The sequence below is a fragment of the Juglans microcarpa x Juglans regia genome, chromosome 5D, assembly GCF_004785595.1.
Source record: "Juglans microcarpa x Juglans regia isolate MS1-56 chromosome 5D, Jm3101_v1.0, whole genome shotgun sequence".
NCBI lineage: Eukaryota > Viridiplantae > Streptophyta > Magnoliopsida > Fagales > Juglandaceae > Juglans > Juglans microcarpa x Juglans regia.
In genome coordinates this window covers 14401625-14422495 of record NC_054602.1, presented here as the reverse complement: position 1 = coordinate 14422495, position 20871 = coordinate 14401625, and the positions used below count along the sequence as shown (strand labels likewise).

Here is a 20871-nt window from a genome sequence, read left to right as displayed (position 1 = left end):
CCAAACAAATTAACAAAATAATTACATCAGCAATTAGCCTGTGCAATGAATTTAATTTATTAGCAAAAGAAATAGATTTTTTTTAACGCAATTGAAGAATGGACTCTATCATTTGAAAATTTATTAAAAATTTAACTATGAAATGGTTTTATTTGAACAACCTAGTCTCTAAACCCCAAAATCAGCTCACAGATTGTCTTTTTTCTACTTAATATGATGTATTCATGTAGTTAAACATGAGAATGTGCCATTAATTCTGTGCAATGAATTAAATTTATTAACAAAAGAAATAGATTTTTTTAAAAAAAATTGAAGAATGGACTCTATCATTTGAAAATTTATTAAAAATTTAACTATGAAATGGTTTTGTTTGAACAACCCAGTCTCTAAACCCCAAAACTAGCTCACAGATTGTCTTTTTTCTACTTAATATGATGTCTTCATGCAGTTAAACATGAGAATGTGCCATTAATCCTATTATTGGGATTGCCTCCTTGCTCTTAAAAGCCAAGGAAAACAAAATGCCAACCCTGTGGCAAGAAGCTCACAAAAAAGCATTTGTAGCATTACTAATTTCGTGGTTATACATGTTAAAAAACAATGGTTACTTTAAAAATGAAATACTAACATCTATAAAATGCGAACCCTGAGGCAAAATTAATGGACATAACCAGTGTAAATTTCCTACTTCCTATACTTTTTGGTCGGCCTCTAGATGAACCCTGTGGCTTTGGAGCCTTCCATTTTAACAACTAAAAATACTTATAGATGTTTCTAGCCACCAAAATGCCAACAAAAACACCACATACGAACACGAAGACACGAACACAGGAAGCAGACGACGCAGGATTTCTTACCTGAAGCTAGCAACGAAGACACGAAGCCAAAGAACAGAGATGGAGGAGATCTCACAGCTACTGACAAAGATGAGGAGATCTACGGTTCTCCTAGACCCAAAAATCGACTGCCTCGGAACTTTTCCACGATTTTGCGTTTTTGCTAGATTTTTTTCTCAAATGTAAAACTTTTCAGTCGTTGGGGAGATTAAATAGCTATTCATGTGAAGATGAAGAGATCTACGGTTCTTCTAGACCCAAAATCGATATGGAGCTGCCGGGAATCACGATACCCTGCTTCTTGTTTTTGTCGAGATGAAGAGATCTACGTTTTTGCCATTCTGGATTATTTTCTTCTGAAATGAAAACAATACCATCCTTTCCCTCCTTTTTCTATCTGTTCGATTTCTATTTCTTTTTTCTTTTTAATTAAATAAATTGACTGACATGTCAGCCGGTTACGCAACGATTGCCATGTACAGTTGTCTGTAACATTATTGATTTTTTTTTAGTTGCTCAGTTCCTTACTTCAGCATGCATCAGGTGTACTTTTGAGTTCAAACTTCTATACAAAAGTACTTATGGTGTAACCTTAGGGTAGGATTTAGAACAATTAATAATAATAATTAAAACGCATATCTTTTGCATTCGATGTGACAGGTTTTTATGTAAACAGAATAGTTGGGGTCTAAAAGCACGCAAATAAAAATTTTTTTCCTTGTATAGTAAAGCAAAGACATTATCATTCTTTTCATTTATTCAACTCCTTAATTTAGATGGTAGGTTACAAGAAAAAGAAAAAGATAATAAATAATTTCTAATCATTTAGTATTAAATTATAAAATAATAAAAAATGATAAAAATTAAAATAATAAGTAATATTACTCTTCTAGACAGAGGTTGATGCGTAAATAAATCACCATTGACCGTGAGTTTTATAATAGTCAATAAAATTAAAACATCAGTACCATTTAGTGTATAAAAAGTAATTAAATATGCAAAGACGTGATCAACACCGTTCATCAGTCATTTTTCCTCCTGCTTTCTGTGCTGTATTTTTACTTTAATGTACTTATCCTGCTTTCGGTTTCTAGCAACAAATGGAACTGTAAATATTATCATGAAGTGAGAAGGAGAAATTTCACTCCCGCGACCACGATAAAAGAAAGCTGAACTTTGTCACTCGGCTGTAGTTTGAGCCACCTGGAACTCTGGAAGGATCCATTGGACTTCACTTGCAAAGGATCTGAATGTAAGCTATCTATAATTGTTACAACCCCTTATTAAGAATTCGTTCGGAGTAATTTCATATTTTTTTCAAGTGTCCAGGATGCATGGCACCTAGTCTACATGAACAACATTAACTCATTATATGTCGGTTTCAACAACAGATCGATAGCAAATGAATGGACCCTCTTTAAGCTTACCATCATTGGTATATAGATTAAGAAAAGAACAGAGAGAACTCTTGTCAAAAGAGTGGACAATACATATTCTCAAAACTTTATGTGATTAATTAACAACTTGTAAGCTTAATGGTGGTGGGAATTCTTCTGGAAAAGATGGAGTCTTGCGGACCCACCTACCTGTCTTTTCATACCAGATTGATCTTCTGAATTACTTGCCACTTTGAAGCTCGGCTCCAGATCGCCTTTGAAAGGTAAAGTATCAAGGAAGATCAAGGTACAAGTGCAGTAAACTGGCCTTTTTTATATACACTTCAAGTCGGTGTGCAAGGAGGGTAGGATTCTTGATATTTGAGACAACTTGCTAACGCATCATTTAAGTCTAACCTGGAGGATGAGATGTACTTCTCTCTTGAAGATGGACCTTAGCTCTTCATTAGCTTCAATGCCTATTCTCCTGTTCACGTAAAAAAGCATGTGTTTATAATTAGGATTGTGTAAAATTAATAAAGATCTAAAACAGATGCTGTCTATTGATCACGCAGAAAGAGAACTAAAACTCTCAAGCAAAAGAGAGTACACACTGCACACAGGGTCTTCATACAAGAACCTAAGAGCATATATCTGGGAACCAATACAAACCATGGTAGATCAAACTTTTAGTTCGGGGTTAAAGAAAATTGCTGAATCCAGAAAAAATCTCATAATAAAACTCTCCAAGTTGGCAGCTTGTGGTTGGGGGATCCTGATGAGAAGGTAATTAGACTAGACAGGTTCAGTTTCAAGTGGCCTGCCACTATATCTCGTCGAAATCATTTTATAAATTCCTCAATAAAATCAGCCTCACAAACTTATGAGCAGCTTCAGATGATTTTCAAAGATATGGTCAAATTAAGTCCCTTTGATAACTAGGCAAAGTTCAAATGCTAAGATCATGAATTTAAACGCCTCCTAGCAGAGAACAGATTGGTAATGCACAAACTTCATAACTCCAGTTCTATTTCATTCCAACACGACAACAGGATCTGTTCTAATATGAATAGATGATCAAACAAGAGAGCTACGATTAAAAAATATTAAAATACTAGTCACTACAATGAGAAACTACAAAAAGATCAATAATCTTAAAGAAAGGAATTTAGCAGATTACCCTATTTTGGAGCCCTTTTTCCCCACAAGAATCTTGCGCTGGCTTGGCTTGTGGGTGATTAAGTGCTGCTCAATCCTTAGAGAACCATCCCTTAATTCCTTCCAGTCCATTAAACGGTGTTCAATATTATATGGTATTTCCTAAAAGGAGCAGAATACATAGTGTCATTATCTAAGCTAATTCCTGAAATACCCAGATGGTCCTATTGGCAGATGAATGCCATGGCCTTAAAGTAGAAATATGAGAAAATCCCAGGTCTACCTGATGAACATGGTCCAATAGCCTTTCACGGACAACTTCTAATGATATGTTCTTCATAACTTCTTCACTCATAGCAAAAGGATCTTCATCCCAGGGCCTTTTAACTGCCTAAGGATTAAAAGCCACTGAAAAGTCAGAGTTAGGAGAACAACTAGATTGAGTGAATAATGAATAGAAAGAGCAATGCCAATTTCATCAGGTTTCTTTCACAATCCATTCACAGTGTATCACCTATACCTTTCCTGTCATGTAAGAATTTTGATTTCAGGGATCAAGAGGATCCATTGTGAATGGACGGATTATTGCATGCAAAACAGGTCAGTAAGATCTCTCTCTCTCTCTCTCTCTCTCTGTGTTTATTTTCATGAGCAAACATTGCACTAGGGAACTGCATTTAAAGCCCTATGAATATTCAAAAATATAAAGATGAACTTATTATATGCAGGAGGTAATCCCACAAGCTGAAAGTTCATGAAATGTTCTGTGGATAGTATAATTCAACAGTTATTGACATAAAAAAACAAATAAACCACAAGCTATATGAGTATCCCTGTTAAAGTTGGATTTAAACCGACTGGAACGTAATTCTTCATAGAATATTAATTCTGAAACGAGTGAGAAGAACTAGAATATTAATTCTTCCCAGAAAGAAGTAAAGGTGCAAAGGCATGATGTGAATTATAAGTATATATACATATATACCAAATAATACAAATCAGAAAAAAATTTCTTCTGACAATCAGAAGTTATAAGAGAGCCCATAACTATAGTCCACACAAGAGACAACAGCAGACCAAAAAGCTGGTCTGCAATGTTTAGGCTGATAATCAGATGACATTCTAAACTACATACTGTAATAACGTAAATTCCAGAAATCTCTTATTAACAGAGGTTCAAATACAATTAGGAATAGAAAATGAAATGGTAGTACAACTACATGCCTGCTCCATCAAATATTGGGTTAGACCCTTCACTCCAAAGCCCTTAAGTCCAGAAATCATGAAATACCTACAAAATTAAATTAAATTATATGCAATCAGAAGCGATCCGAAACACTGCAAAGTTTTCAGAAAGGTCACAACCTAACATTCTTTTATTCCCTGCAAGAAAACTTACCTTTCAAATCCAGGAAGATCTTTAAATTGTTCGGCTGCCTTTAACAGATCTTTCTTTTTCTCAACTAAATCCACCTTATTCATACATAAGATGCGCTTCTGTTTTGGGTGTGGTTGTGCTCCCATTCGTTGGATCAATCTTGTTACCCTTATATCAGGCCTGAATGTGTCGAAAGAAGCAAAAGGTCCAAGTAATCAAAGACTGAAAGATGATTATAAATAGCAGTGGATTCATTAGCATTTATTCACAAAAAGGGCTATAAAAGAGGTATGATACAGCAGATTGTAAATTGTTTCGCATTATATTAAGTTTACATACAACTCAAATTAAGTAATCAGATGATGGTTGATAATTTTTTGCATCATTGTGAGGTAAGTAGCGCTTTATGGAATTCTACTTTTAGCTTGGTTGCACTAAATTAGGTCATGCCTCAACGGGGCTTCAATTCATTGTGAAACATTATTAAAAAACAATTCCCTCTGATTTGATGTGGTGCATTTGGAGGCAAAGAAATTATGGAGTTTTGAGTATTGTGAGTGGATGGAGGATCTCAGGGCTTTCTTCCCTAATTCCCTTTCTCTTTGGATACTACTCATTTTGGTTCTATTTCTAGTTTCAAGGACTTTCTTGCGCTTTTTGTCCTGTTCAAGTGGATCTCGTGTGTACTTTCTTTGTATTTGGGTAAGCACCCTTATAGCTTCTATTGATAAAAGTTTTACTTATTTTGAAAAAAGCAATTCTCTCGGCAATCCTCCATCTATTGTGAGTGGATGGAGGATCTCGGGGCTTTCTTCCCTAATTCCCTTTCTCTTCGGATACTACTCATTTTGGTTCTATTTCTAGTTTTAAGGACTTTCTTGCGCTTTTTGTCCTGTTCAGGTGGATCTCGTGTGTACTTCCTTTGCATTTGGGCAGCACCCTTATAGCTTCTATTGATAAAAGTTTCGTTTATTCATTAAACAAAGCAATTCTCTCGGCAACTTCAAACCCTTTTGCCTCTTGAATGCGTGGGGCATTAGTATCTCATCAGTAGTGAATACTTGATATTTACTTACCATATAGTTCATGTTTTGTCTCATTCCTTGTTGAAGCCTTAGTTGCTTAAATTTTCATGTTTAGCTTATATAGATCATTTGTTGCAATTTCTAACGATTTTTCAATTTATTAACAGTGTCCATGCCATTCAGTAATAAATCCAAAACTTGGAATGCTCAAGGATATTAAATAATAGCTAATATATAAAGCGAGTGAAACTTGTCACTTTTGGTACAAGCAATGAGAGATACTGATATCAACAATAAGCAAACAACAATGAAGAACCATGAAAGCCCTTCGAGAGGCTTATTAATCATTTTATTATGGAAAAAGGCATGACTACGGGTTTCCATTTGATTCTTATAGCAGATAATTTTTTTTTATTGGCACCGGGTGTCTAGGAACAACATCCTGACTAATCCCGGGGGTGCACAGGCCCTCGGCAAGGAGTTTTCCACAAGTGCACCTCGGGTAATTCAAAAGTAAAATCACCCAGTCTAATGGCCTCTAGAGATTGTTTGCACTCAAGGGGATTTGAACCTTAGACCTGGGGGGGCATACCCCCAAGCCAAAGGCCTTTACCACTTGAGCCAACCCCTGGGGATTCTTATAGCAGATAATTGAAAAGAAAATAAAAGGCTCAGGTAAGATTATGAAACCTAAGATAATAAATACTAACAATCAATATACGAGAATGTTCTTATGATCAATACAATTTTGTTTATCGATCAAAACAAAAATATACAAGAATAATAGAAGTTTTCTCCAGAAAAACAAGCCTAGAAAAAGAAAAAGATAATTTAAATGACAAGCAAAAAACAAAGATCACCTCACATTTCAATCTCATAAACTCAAAGGAAGGTTTTTCAATACAGGCCTTTGGAACATGATATTGGTAAGAAAGTGTTGGCCAAAATGTATGGAATGGAACTTTGGAAATGTTACTGTCAAGTTATATTGATCCCAACGCGATTTGAATAAATGGGCATCTAGATACACTTCTTTACACGAACCTTTTAAGAAGTCAGAAGGAAAGCATATATCTGTTGTTGATTGTATGTTTTGACTTTTCTCTCTCTTCTCGCATGTCTCTTCATCTTCCTATTCCCGGCACTTCTCGCCGGGAATAATCCTTAATCTTACCAGTTTCTTTCTGTTTGTTTTTCCTTATTTCAAGTTAATATCTTTTTATCGGGGCTTGGAGCTATTTCTTTTCTTTTTATAAGGGGAAGATGGAGCGTAGACTACAGGTAGAAGCAAAGCTGTTTGTTTTTCTCAGGAAAGGGGGCAATCTTTTCTGTATTTCTGAGAAGAGTAGGAAGATGACAAAGTCTCTTTATCTTGGTAGAGGGATGGTGAACTGGATGGCTATGGTGGTGGAGTGTTTGAGGTCTCTTGGTAACATGGGATCATATCAGACTAGATGGGACGGGTATAGAGTTTTCTTGGTTCAAAGATGCCACAACTCGTATGGAAGTTTTGTGAAGTTGGTTGAGTATTGTACCGGAACCGGGAAGGGCATTATTGTGATCCCAGAAGGTTGGAAAGGGAGTGGATGGGCTGGTTTTGTGAGGAAAATGAGAGATATCGTAGGTTTTCAACCCTCTGTTTCAGCTCTAGAGAACAGAGCTGTGACTAATAGTGGTGGTGCTCCACAGGACTACAGAGGGAAAGAGGTGATCGTGGGCAATTCTAGTAGAGGTGCTAATTCTCCTTGTAAAGTTTCGTATTTGTTGGTGTTGATGAAGCCGGCGACTGGTTCACGTCATAAGAGTGGCAATGGAGATTATAGGAAGGATGATCTTGTGCTGGAAGGAAGAAATAGTAAGGACTGCTTGAAAGGTGAGTCCCAGCGTAACCGTAAAGATGGTGGTGCCAATGGCTGGCCTTTCGAGGTGATGCAGAGGTTGGGCTGGAAGGAGAAGTCGAGGGGTTGCTATGGCATATTCAGGCGAAGCTTATTGGCTGGAAGGAGAGGTTCTAAGCTTTGTTGAAGAAAGTAGATGGGGCCTGGGTTTGTTAATAGGCTTGGGCTGTGAATCTGTAGGTCTTAGGGAGTCTAAGGAGGCGACGGGGGAGTCTTTTGGGCTTAAGGCTTCTAAAGATGGTGGGATATGGGCTGGACAAAGGCCACATTAATAGGCCTGTGAAATGACAGGCTAAGCTCCAACAAGGGCTTCTGAGACCCAAGAGCCCAATAAGCGTGGTGGCTCAGCCCAAACTAACGACGGCTCCAATGGCTGTGTCGTCAGCACAGAATGGGTCTACAGCGTCAGGCGACTCTTCTCGAGGTACTTTGGTGTCGAGTTATTTGATCCATAAGTGGAGGGCTGATGTAATTTGCTTTCAGGAAACCAAATTGAAGATTATTAATCAAACTATTTTTTTTATTTTTATAAGTAATAAGTAGTTTTATTGATAAAGATAGGCATAGCCCAAGTACACCGGAAGTATACATATGAGTACAGAACTAGAAACGGTTACAAGAAAGTTATGGAAGCTGAGACCATTTAACTCTAGAGCAATGACCCACATAAATAGTCTTCCAAAAAAAACTCCTAAAATCCTCCGAGGAACGTTCATGATCCTCAAAAAGTCTATCATTCTGTTCTCTCCAAATACACCAGAAAATACAAATAGAAACCATCTTCTATACTGCTGCAATCTGTGGTGTCCCTTAAAATTTATATGCTCCACAAAAAAATATGTGGTGGCTTGCCATTTTAAGAATGTGGATGATGGATTCGAATGGGCTTTTGCGGGTGTTTATGGTCCTAATTTGGACAGTTCATGTGCAGGTGCTTAACGTGGTCAGATTCTATTATTAGGTATGAGTTTTCTTCATGAAGATCTTCCATAAATTATCTCCATGCTCTGAAAAACCCTTTTAACATTCCTTGGGGGATTTTCATCCCTATTCATCTTGTATTCTCTTTTCTCTCCGTACACATGCACACTTTTTCTTCTCGTTTGTTTCCTATAACATTTTTTCACCGTCAATGTTACGTTGATTGCTTTCTGAAGTTGTGATGGTTATGATGGGTCGTTCTATAGAGAAGAGGTGATTGAATCCAAATTCTTTATTTTGTCAAAACTAGGTGGTGGTGGTTTGAGAGTCACCGAGAGAAGCTGGAAAACAGAGCATACAGTGATGCTGGGGCATTCTTCAACTCAGTGGCTTGGGAAGGTGTTAGAGGAGAGTCTAAGCATGGGGAAGAAGGAGGTGTATTCGGCAATGCGAGATGGTTTCTGTAGTATTATTGCTCAACGATGTGCAAATAGGAGAGGGAGATATCTTGAAATTTCAGAGTATAACCAGGGGGGAGGAGGAATGTTTTATGTATTCCAGAAGGAGAAAATGGTTGGGGTTGGAGGAAGATGAGGGAGGTGCAATTAGAACAAGGGAAATAGGGTACTAAAGTGGCTGGTTTGTATGGTGGAGGTCAACCAGGCAATGGAAGGGGGGTTCCGAGGCACCTTGCGCGGTTGTATAAAAAGGTCCTCTCCTCGTCGATACTGAAAGCTATAAGGGTGAGTGTGGGTGGTGCGAAAGCCTCTGATAGGGGCCAGGGGCAAAGGCGTCGTGATGGTGCGTTGAGCCAACCCCATGGCAGGGGCTCTGTGAAGGAAGTTGCCGGAAATGCAGGGGCAGTTGCGTTCCTTGCAGAGAGACATGGTTGCGATAGTGGCTTTTGTCGGTTCATTTAAGGAAACTGATCCTGCGTTTGATTTACAAGCCAAGATGCAGGTCATGAGTAGTGGGGCCGAGTAAAGCTCAAAAAGGGGTCCAACAGAGAGTTAAAAGGGGAAAGGGCTGGAATGTATGGAGAAAGATGGGTGGGCCATCTCGGCCAAATGTGCAGGATTCGTGTGGGGCTGGGCCGTCTCAGCCCAAGGCCCAAAGGTGCGGGCAAGGACCCGGGTCATCTCAGCCCAAGGTCCTCAAACCCGTGTCGCCCAAGGGTGCCAAGAACCCGAGCCCTAGCCCGATAATCCCATCCGAGCTTCTCAGTCTCGGATTCATGCCAGCAAGTTTGGAGTTCTCAAAGTGTATCTTTGACTTGAACTTCATAGACCTTCCGCTTGCTAGGGGTCCAACCACATGGTCAAATAATTAGACTTGGTCCCGCTTGGATCATTTCTTAATTTCCCCTGAGTGGGAGAGCCATTTTCCGGATGTATGGCAAAAGCGTTTGGGACGCCTAGCCTCGGATCATTGGCCTATTTTGCTTGATTGTGGAGGTATTCATAGTGGTAGAGGTATTTTAAGTTCGAGAACATATAGTTGAAGTCAGAAGGTTTTGTGGAAAGAGTTAAACAATGGTGGATTTCGTATCACTTCGAAGGTACACCCAGTTTCATTTTTGCGAATAAATTGAAAGTCTTAAAAAAAGATTTAAAGGGGTGGAATATACAGTCTTTCGGCAACGTAGAGGAGAACAAAAATACCAAGTGGATGGAAATATAGGATTTAGAATGACTACAAGTAGGGAGGCCACTTACTGAGGAGGAGCAAGCACATAAAACTTTGCTGGTCGCAGATCTTAAGAGGAAAATCCTGCAGGAAGAAATGTCATGGCACAAAAAATCAAGAGTTCTTTGGTTAAAGGAAGGGGATCGGAGCACGAAGTTTTTACATAGAATTGCAAACTCTTATAGAAGAAATAATAACATTGAAGTGCTGAAAATTGAGGGGGTCGAGTGCAGAGAAGAAGAGGTTATTCAAGACCACGTGATTGAGTTTTTTGAAAAGCTTCTCACTGAGCAGGTTGGGTGGAGGCCTACTTTGGATGGATTGGTTTGACACTATTGAGCCAGGGGACGTTGCTAGGATGGAGAGGGCTTTTGAAGAGGAAGAGGTCTATGACGTAGTAAGGAAGATGGCAAAAGATAAGGCCCCCGGTCCGAATGGTTTCTCTATGGGTTTTTTCCAAGAATGTTGGAAGGTGATTAAAGAAGATCTCTTGAAGGTGTTTCAGGAATTCTTCTTGGTAGGAAAATTGGAGAAAAGTCTCAACACCACTTTTCTTGCATTAATCCCTAAAAAGGTAGGGGCCATTGAGATCTTAGATTTTCGGCATATTAGTTTAGTGAATGGTGTGTATAAGATCATTGCAAAAGTGATTGCCAATCGATTAAGTGGGGTCTTGGGGAAGATCGTTACTAAGCCTCAAAATGCTTTTGTTGAAGGTAGACAGATCTTTGATGCGGCTCTAATTGCCAATAAATGTTTGGACAATAGATTAAAGGCTGGCAACCCAGGGATTATGTGTAAGCTAGATATGGAAAAGGCGTATGATCATGTTAATTGGGATTTCCTTCTATACTTATTGGGTAGGTGTGGATTTGGAGAAAGGTGGAGGTCTTGGATTAGCTAGTGTATTTCCACGGTACGATTCTCCGTGTTGATCAATGGCAGTCCAGAGGGTTTCTTCCCGAGCTCTCGTGGTTTGAGACACGGGGATCCGTTATCTCCTTTACTTTTCGTTATTGTTATGGAGGCACTAAGCAGGATGATCTCGGCTTTAGTGACTAATGGGTTTGTTAGTGGCTTCCAGATTGGATTGTCGAGTAGGGGTATTACTACTATTTCTCATTTGCTGTTTGCAGATGATACGCTTGTTATGTGCGAGGCTGATCAAGCCCAGTTGAGGGCTGTGAAGGTGCTGTTGCTTTGTTTTGAAGCAGTGTCTGGTTTAAAAGTGAATTATGATAAATCCGAGTTGGTGCCGATTGGAGAAGTCCAGAATATAAGGGAGTTGGCTAGCACACTGGGTTGTAAGATAGCGTCTCTTCCTATGACTTATCTGGGATTACCATTGGGTATAGCATTGAGGGCACACTCGATTTGGGATACAGTGATTGAAAAAGTAGAGAGGAGATTGGCAGGGTGGAAGAGAATGTACTTGTCGAAAGGGGGCCGGATTACGTTAATCAAAAGTACACTTTCTAACCTACCCACCTACTTTTTATCATTATTCCCTTTATCGGCAAGTGTGGTGGGTCGACTTGAGAAGCTACAGAGAGATTTTCTGTGGGGGGCTTAGGAGATGAGTTTAAATTCCATTTAATTAAGTGGGAGATGGTGTGCCGTCCTATCTCTAATGGTGGTTTGGGTATTAGCAACTTGAGATTGTTCAATCGGGCGTTACTTGGCAAATGGTTGTGGCGATATACCAAGGAACCAGATGCTTTATGGAAGACTGTGACCGAGAACAAATATGGTGATTTAGGAGAGGGATGGTGTACTAGAGAAGTTAGAGGCGCCTCTGGAATGGGGCTATGGAAACATATTAGAAGAGGATGGAAGGTCTTCCATCAACACACTAGACTCCAATTGGGGACAAGTTCCAAGATCAGATTTTGGAAGGATGCTTGGTGTAGTAACAGTGTTCTACAATATTTGTTTCCTACTCTTTTCTTGATTGCAAGTGCCAAAGATGCCACAGTAGCGGAGGTTATGGAAGTTTCAGGTAGGAGCATTCACTGGAACATCAATTTCAACCGAGCGGCACAGGATTGGGAGATGGAGAGTTTTGTAGATTTTTATAGTCTCTTGTACTCCTGTCTTCCAAATATCCAGCATGAAGATTTGTGGTGGAGTCCTACAGGGAAAGGAGTATTCATTGTTCGTTCCTTCTATAGGTTCTCACAAAAGTTCCTGAGATACAATTTCCATGGAGAAGGCTTTGGCGACATAAGGCTCCTCCCAAAGCTTCTTTCTTTGTGTGGACAACATCTTTGGGCAATATTCTCACCATGGATAATCTGAGAAAAAGGAGGATAATCATTGCATATTGGTGTTGTATGTGTAAAAGCAAGGGTAAGTCGGTGAATCATTTACTTTTACACTGCGAGATAGCCAGGACTCTTTGGGATGAGGTGTTTAAAAGAATGGACTTAGCATGGGTTATGCCAGAAGCCGTTTTGGATGTATTGGCTTGCTAGACCTCAATTCAAGGTGTGAGACAGATTAGAGCGGTTTGGAAGATGATCTCTATCTGTATTATGTGGTGTTTATGGAATGAGCGCAATGGGAGGACTTTTGAAGACAAAGTGAGATCTTTGGGGAGCTAAAATTGTTATTTTTTAGGACTCTTTGTACATGGGCCATTGCTGTGGATTTTAATAGCATGGACCTTCATGACTTCTTAGTTTCTAATGCTCCTACATAATTAGGGCTCTTCTATCTTTGAAATTGACAATTGGTGGTTTAATAAATACTTATTTTACTTATAAAAAAAAAATTTTGGACAGTAGTACGAGAATTTTGTGGGATGAAATGGCAGGTATTTGCTGTTGGTAGGACCTTCCTTGGTGTTTCGGAGGGGATTTCAAAATTAGTCGGTTTCCTAGCGATCGAGTGGGGATTCTCACATCTCTCATGCAACGACTGTATTTTCAGATCTCATTTTTGAGTTGGATCTTATTGATTTACGTATGGTAGGTGGGAATTATATGTGGTCCAATGGGAGAGCATGGTCTAGGCTAGACAGATTTTTGGTGCCGGCTTCTTGGGAACCTTATTTTCCTGATTTGTGTTAGAAGAGGCTACCGAGGATTTGTTCTGATCATTATCCTATTATGTTGGATTGTTGGGGCATTATTTTTGTTAATCGGTGCATTCATTCTCAATGCCGGCACCGCACAAAAACCTACCACTCCAAAAGGGTGAGGGCATTATTGGAAGGCGTAGGTACTTTAAATTTGAAAATTTGTGGTTGGAGGATGAGGGCTTTGTCGATAGGGTGAGGATTTTGTGAGGGGAAGACAAATTCTTGATTCAGTTGTAATAGCTAATGAATGTTTGAAAAGTAGAATCAAATTGGGCGAGTCTGGTATTCTAGTTAAATTGGACATGGAAAAAGCATATGATCATGTTAATTGGGAGTTTGTCTTGTACTTGGAAGATATGGTTTTGAAGAGAAGTGGTGTTTGTGGCTCAAGCATTGTATTTCGACAGTTAGATTCTCTAATTTGGTGAATGACACCCCGGATGGTTTCTTCAATAGTTCCAGTGACTTGAGACAAGGGGGTCCTTTGTCTCATTTTCTTTTTGTTCTAGTTATGGATACTTTGAGTAGAATGATTGAAGCGGCGGTGGATGAGAGTTTCTTGTTGGGGTTTTGGTGGGAGATGAGACTCGGGGCAGCATAAAAGTCTCACACCTTCTTTCTGCAGATGACACTTTAATTTTTAGTGAGATCAATCAGGATCATCTTCGTTCTTTGATAGCCTTTTTGCTATGTTTTGAAGTTGTTTCTGGCCTTAGAATTAACTTATCTAAGTCTGAAATTGTTCCAATGGGCTCTGTTATAAATATTTTGGATTTGACTAATATCTTGGGGTGTAAGGTATCCTCATTACCTATGAGATATCTTGGTCTTCCTTTGGGCGCTCCTCACAAATCTATAATGATTTAGGATAGTGTGATTGAAAAGATTGAGAGGTGGTTAGCTGGTTAGAAAAAGCTATTCTTGTCTAAAGGGGGAATAATTACTTTGATAAGGAGTACGTTGTCTAATCTTCCAATGTATTTCCTTTCACTTTTCCCTTTGCCTGCAGGGATGACAAATATAATTGAGAGGATCTTTTGGAATTCTTTGTGGGGAGGTCAGGGAGGAAAGAAAGTTTCACATAGTTGGAATAAGGTTTGTTCACTGGTTTCTTGTGGAGGATTGGGGGTGTGAAATTTGAGGCTCTTTAACAAAGCTCTTTTTGGGAAATGGCTTTGGAGGTATCATCTTGAGAGGGATGTGTTATGGAGAACTATTGTTGATGTTAAATATGGTAGGATGTGGGGGAGTTGGTGTTCTAACGAAGTAAGAGGAGCTAATGGGGTGGGTTTGTGGAAGTCTATTCGGATGGGTTGAGGGGAATTTGTCGATCATTTTAAATACAAGGTGGGGGATGGAACAATGACTAATTTTTGGCATGATACTTGGTCTAGGGATTCTGCTCTAAAGAATTTTATCCCTCGCTTTTTAGGATTGCTAGAGATCAAGATGCTGCAGTGGCTGATTCCTTTTACTTTTTTAAATAATAATCTTCAATGGAATGTCAATTTTATTAGAGATGTGCATGATTGGGAAGTGAATGTAGTCTCTGATTTTTTTGGAAGATTATATGATATGAAGATTGTTCAGGGAAGGGAGAATAGTCTGCTGTGGATTCATGCTAGAAATTCCAGATTTTCGGTTAGCTCCTTTTATAAGGCATTAACCTGTCATTGTGTCAATAAATACCCCTAGAAATGCATTTGGAGATCTAAGGTGCCTAGCGGCTAGTAAGGTGGCATTTTTCTGTCATTGTGTCAATAAATACCCCTAGAAATGCATTTGGAGATCTAAGGTACCTAGTGGCTAGTAAGGTGACATTTTTCTGTCATTGTGTCAATAAATACCCCTAGAAATGCATTTGGAGATCTAAGGTGCCTAGTGGCTGGTAAGGTGGCATTTGGTTAGTGTCTCCTGGAAAAATTTTGACCACTAATAATTTGAGAAAGCGTGGATTATTTGTCGCGGATTGGTGCTTCATGTGTAAAAAAGATGGTGAATCTGTTCACCATCTATTTCTTCATTGTGAGGTGGCTAAGACTTTGTGGGATGAGGTTTTTGGTAGGATGGGTATTGCTTGGGTGATGCCTAAGCAAGTGATGGATCTTTTCGCATGTTGGCAAGGTTTTAAGGGGAGACATCGCATTGTTGCCATAGGAATATGATCCCTTCGTGTTTGATGTGGTGCCTATGGTTGGAGAGGAATGGGTGGTGCTTTGAAGATTGAGAACGCTCGATGGGAGGATTTAGGGAGTTTTTCTTTAGTACTTTGTGTTCTTGGGCTAAGGCTCTTGTATTGAATGGAGATAATTTTCATGATTTTTTTTAGCCTTTTCTAGTTTCTAGCTGGTATCTATGTGTTTTCTCTTGTACACTTCCCGTGTACTTGGGCTATGCTACTAGGTAATAAAATTCTCTTATTACTTGTCAAAAAATTCGGAAGGAATTTTACTAGCTAAAACAAAATCCTATTGCATACAGCCAATACAACATATTTGCACCTGACAGAGTGAAAATAAGAGCAGACTGTCTTCATAACAGATTGGTACAAAGAGTAAAATTTAACAAACCTCACATACAAACATAACCACATACACTAAAGACAAGCAGAAACAAGCATGACAATTTTGTAAAGTCCCTACCACATAAATGTTCTAGAATAAATATAGGAAAAAAAGGAAGTTTTAAATGGAATTCTAAGCTATATGAAACTTTTGACTAATGAAAACTAGATGGCATGTACATCAAGGTATCAATCTTCAGTTTTTTTTTTTTTGTTATCTAACTTAAGCTGTACATCTTCAGTCTGAATAAAATAATTTTCTTAAAATCAAAAGAAATTTAACATATGGAAAAATTAAAAAGTATCGTGTCTACTCGTAATCAAATTCTATTCACTGACCTTGTAAGATGCCTATGGACATCGAAAATAACAATGAGCGCATCATAGAGATTAACAGAACTCCAAGCACTTTCCACACGAACCTTCATATCCTTGTGAAGATGTCCACTTTTATTCAACATAAGTCCTGGCGTATCAAAAAAACACTGCATAGGGCATAAAGCGAACCATCAAGTAATAATATTATCAAATAGCACAAAACCACAGTTACAACATCAAAATTGTGCAGTTACAATAATGATAATGTTTAATCCTAAAAATTCTCTCTCACGTTTGGATACAACTCATCTCATCTCATCTAATTTCAACTAATAATCTCACTACTATTCACAAATCATCTCATCTCACTATCCAAATGGGCCAAAGACACTGGGAAATATCATTAAAGTCATGTTGTAAGACTCATTTTTATGTGCTTTAGAGTAGGAAGAGTAACATGAAAGAAAAAGGATAAATAGCATTTTACACAAGAAATGCTTCAGTTTTTGCTAAAGGAAAAAATAATTGAATTAGAAAATTTTTAATATTTCAACATTAACTGGAATGCATTCCAAAGATTACAATTAGCCATAGAGTTAATAATTACAGAAAAATGGAAGAAAAATCCTTGATCCCCCTATATAAAATTTAGTATAATCTCCCACATCTTTATGAAATGAAATTCCTAAAGCTTCACGCAGAGGCATTGAGTTAACTGAAAAAGTCTTTGAACACAGGTCATATCCCTATCTGGTGAGCCTCTCTACAGATGGTTCTTTTTCCACTAGATCAGCCTGGGCTCTAATTAGAAAACTTCGGGCAGCAAGTGCATTGACAATAGTGTGTATGTAGTAGATATCTTCCCACTAAGGTTTCTGTGCTCATGAAGGTATTTCTATAGTAGTCCTCCCTTAGATGTGAATACTCAGAAGCTAAGCATTTCATTAGCTTCAAAATGTGATTGCTGTGTTGCTCCAAATGATGAATCTCTGGACCATGTTCTGTGTCTGAAAGAATTGGCTCCTTATGTATTGAACAATTTTTCAGCATTAGGAGGATTGAATTGTTTGGAAGGCAATCATGGTCTAGTAGGGTTACTCTGCGGTTCCAGAAGGCAAGAAAGTGCTCACGGCTTGGTAATTGGTTTGTTCCATCAATTACTAGTTGGAATCTTTGGAATGCTCTGCTAGAATGGAAGCTCAGTTTGGTGTTGTGTGTGTAAAAGCAGGGGTGAGTCGGTGGATCATTTACTTCTACACTGCAAGGTAGCCAGGACTCTTTGGGATGAGGTGTTTAAAAGAATGGACTTAGCATGGGTTATGCCGGAAACCGTTTTGGATGTATTGGCTTGCTGGATCTCAATTCAAGGTGTGAGACAGATTAGAGCGGTTTGGAAGATGATCCCTATTTGTATTATGTGGTGTCTATGGCAAGAGCGCAATGGGAGGACATTTGAAGACAAAGAAAGATCCTTGGCGGAGCTAAAACTGTTATTTTTTAGGAATCTTTGTACTTGGGCCATTGCTGTGGATTTTAATGGCATGGACCTTCATGATTTCTTAGTTTCTAATGCACCTACATAATTAGGGCTGTTTCTACCTTTGTAACTGACAGTTGGTGGTTTAATAAATACTTATTTTACTTATCAAAAAAAAAAAGAATGGAAGCTCAGTTTGTGAATCCTTGGACACTAATATTTTTATCTAGATTTGTACAACCCATCATTATATTCTTTTATGCATCTGAAGCCCAATCGTAGATGTACATTATATCGTATAGAAAACTTAGAATATTTATTAAGTTACATATTTTCATTAGTTACATGGGATGTAGAAACTATATGCACGTGGTAAAGATATGGAATTGATATGGATTATAATTTAGAATTATTAAGTTTTGCAAGCAGATGCACACCTACTGTATAATTCATGTGTTTACACAGAAAGAAATGAGGAGGTAATATATCAAAATAAGATACGCACAATTTGGGTGTTTTCTTTTGTCATCACTCCTAACACTTCATGAGTAGTGGTGTTTGTCTTCCGGGAAACAGCAGCAACCTTTGTTCCAACCTGTGATAGATGTACCACAGATATAACACATGCATGCGGTTATCTAATAAAAAATGCTAGAAATGAAAGATGCTGGAAAAAAAAATCGTAATTAACGCTAGACAGAAGAAGATGATAATGCCAACAACAACAACACCAACAAACAATACTAATATCAATATTAGTAATAAAAGGATTACTGAATAATGCTAATATGCATAAAGCATACTCTACAATCCATTGTGGAACTGAAGACCAAGAGACAAGGATATACTCCCTAACATAATAATAATAACAATAATAACGACAACATTAACGATAACAACATTTATATGGAAAGGGATGTCCACACAGCAATGCACTGCTTTGATAAAAGAGGATTTTAAGGGAAACTACCATTAAACCAGTCCATATATGCTGCACCATTGGTTCTCTATTTCTTCGAATGTGAAAAGGTTCCAGATACCCATTTAATAAAGTATTTCCACACCAAAGATCATTCCAAACCTGAATTCATGTATCAACTCCTACCTCACAGCTAGGGGTGTACAAAAACCGCCTAAACCGGCCGGGAACCGATTAGACCGGCTGCCGGAGTCAGGAACCGGCTGAAACCGGCAAGGAACAGGTCGGCGAGCGGCAGGAATTGATGAAAACCGATATCGGCCGGTTCGGCGTCGGTTCGAACCCTTGGAAAACTGCTGAACCGGCCGACCCTTTATATATATATATTTTTAAATATATGTATATAAAACGGCGTCGTTTTTCCCTTGGAACTTTAAAAAAAAACATATGGAACGGCGCCGCCATTTCAAAATGGATTTAATAAACCCCAGGCCCCTCTTCTTCTTCTTCCCCGCGTCTTCTTCCTTCCTCCATTTCACCTGCAACTCGCTTCTGCTCTCTCATGGTAAACGGGGGCACATCCCTCCTCCGTCACAGAGACGCCGACGGCAGACCGAGGAACCGAACCGCACCACGCCGAGACCGATAATATCGGTTTTCTCTCCCAATCGACCGGTTTCGGCCCCTTTTTTCCTCTCATGGCAAACGTCGGTTCGGCGTTGGTTTGGCACCGAAACCGCACCGAACCCATCAGCTTTCAGCCCTACTCACAGCTAATAAATTTATAAAAGTTCCCCGAACATCCCACTTGCCAAAACTAACGCACTTGGCTCAATAATTATTGCATCAATGATGCCCACGGCTCAGCATTATGTATCAGACTTGAAAAAATAAATTACAAATCATACAGGCACCATGAAAAAGCAATAGAAGACAGCATCCATGGTATAAAACTTTGATCTATTTTGCACAAACTACCATGTAACTCATTGATGATACTCCACGCATCATATGTTTTTTTATAAGTACTCTCAAACATAGTACTTCTGCGTCATACATAGAATCCCAAACAAGAAAAAAAAAATAGATATAAAGACACTAAAAGTTGATGTTTTTCTTAGGTCTTCCATAGTTAGTCACAACAATATGTTTTTTATGAATAATGCAATCTTATTTGAATCTTCTTACCTATCAATAAAAAATAATGCAATCTTATTTGAAGTGCAGATAACCACAACCCAAGTACACGGGAAGTAGATAAAAGGATAAACCCAACCAGTGAGAAAAGAAAAAGGAACAAAAATCTTTGACACCTATGAAGCTAAAAAGACATGGGACCTTTTTCATGCAGCCAATCAAATATAAAGGGAGTTGAATATTTAAGAATTTTAACTATATCACTGTCCTCCCAAGTATTAGTGGATTATATTTATTTGAATTAATTCCTATGTTTTATCTATGTATTTCGGGTATAGACAGATTTGTACAGCTGTATAGGATTTATAGGATTTTTAATTTGAATATTTTGATTGGGTAGATAAGTATGGGAAACATATCTTATCCAAGATTTGAATCCCTTTAGGATAGGAAGTCAGATTTCGAATTTCTGATCTGTGTAATCTAATTTTTGCTATTTGATGAATGAGAAGGGACAAGAGGAGGTATTCAGCCAAAGAAAATTGTTACCACGGACTTCAAATGTGTGTCACTGTGTTCCTACCAAATAAAACACATTTTTTAGAGGTAATCAAGAAGATTTATTCATAAGAAAAGAAGGCATAGCCCAAGTACAAAGGATGTATACCTGAGAAGTACCTAACACCAAACACAACACATTAAGCACATAGGAACCATCCTCCAAGCTTTATAGTTATATGACTCCTGTAAGGACTCCACCAACAAGCCAATAGCTCCGTTGGGGCAAAACCCACAAGATCCCACAACTGCTGAAAACCAAAGCTCATAAATACCTAGCTACCTCACAATGAAGCAAAAAATGACGAATGATTTCTCCTCATTGCTTACACATATAACACCACAACAATGCTACAATGTGCCTCTTCCTCAAATTATCCAGCATTAAAATCTTCCCCAAAGCTGTCACCTAAACAAAAAAAACTACCCTAAGGCACCATATTTCTGTACTCTCTTCCAAGGGAATGAAGAGCCAACTTGTGGGATGAGCACTTTGAAGAAAGACAGCCTCAAAGGTCCCCCTTTTTGGATTAGGATCC

At 38.5% G+C, this 20871-nt stretch overlaps 1 protein-coding gene and 1 long non-coding RNA gene across 2 annotated transcripts in view; one reads left to right on the top strand and one right to left on the bottom strand.

Annotated features, from left to right (window-relative positions):
• Positions 1-2094: 2094 nt before the first annotated feature.
• Positions 2095-20871, bottom strand: part of LOC121264160 (GTP-binding protein ERG-like) — a 20518-nt gene continuing 1741 nt past the window's right edge. Inside the window, exons 2-8 of the mRNA XM_041167237.1 lie at positions 18224-18313; positions 16263-16408; positions 4770-4928; positions 4595-4661; positions 3654-3761; positions 3393-3532; positions 2095-2699 (exon numbers count right to left, since the gene is read on the bottom strand). Coding sequence (XP_041023171.1) covers positions 2615-2699; positions 3393-3532; positions 3654-3761; positions 4595-4661; positions 4770-4928; positions 16263-16408; positions 18224-18313 — 795 coding nt within the window. The 3' untranslated portion in view covers positions 2095-2614. The remainder of the gene's footprint in view (positions 2700-3392; positions 3533-3653; positions 3762-4594; positions 4662-4769; positions 4929-16262; positions 16409-18223; positions 18314-20871) is intronic.
• Positions 13504-20871, top strand: part of LOC121264162 — a 12379-nt gene continuing 5011 nt past the window's right edge. The window contains exons 1-2 of the long non-coding RNA XR_005940460.1: positions 13504-13521; positions 18030-18041. This is a non-coding gene — a long non-coding RNA (uncharacterized LOC121264162). The remainder of the gene's footprint in view (positions 13522-18029; positions 18042-20871) is intronic.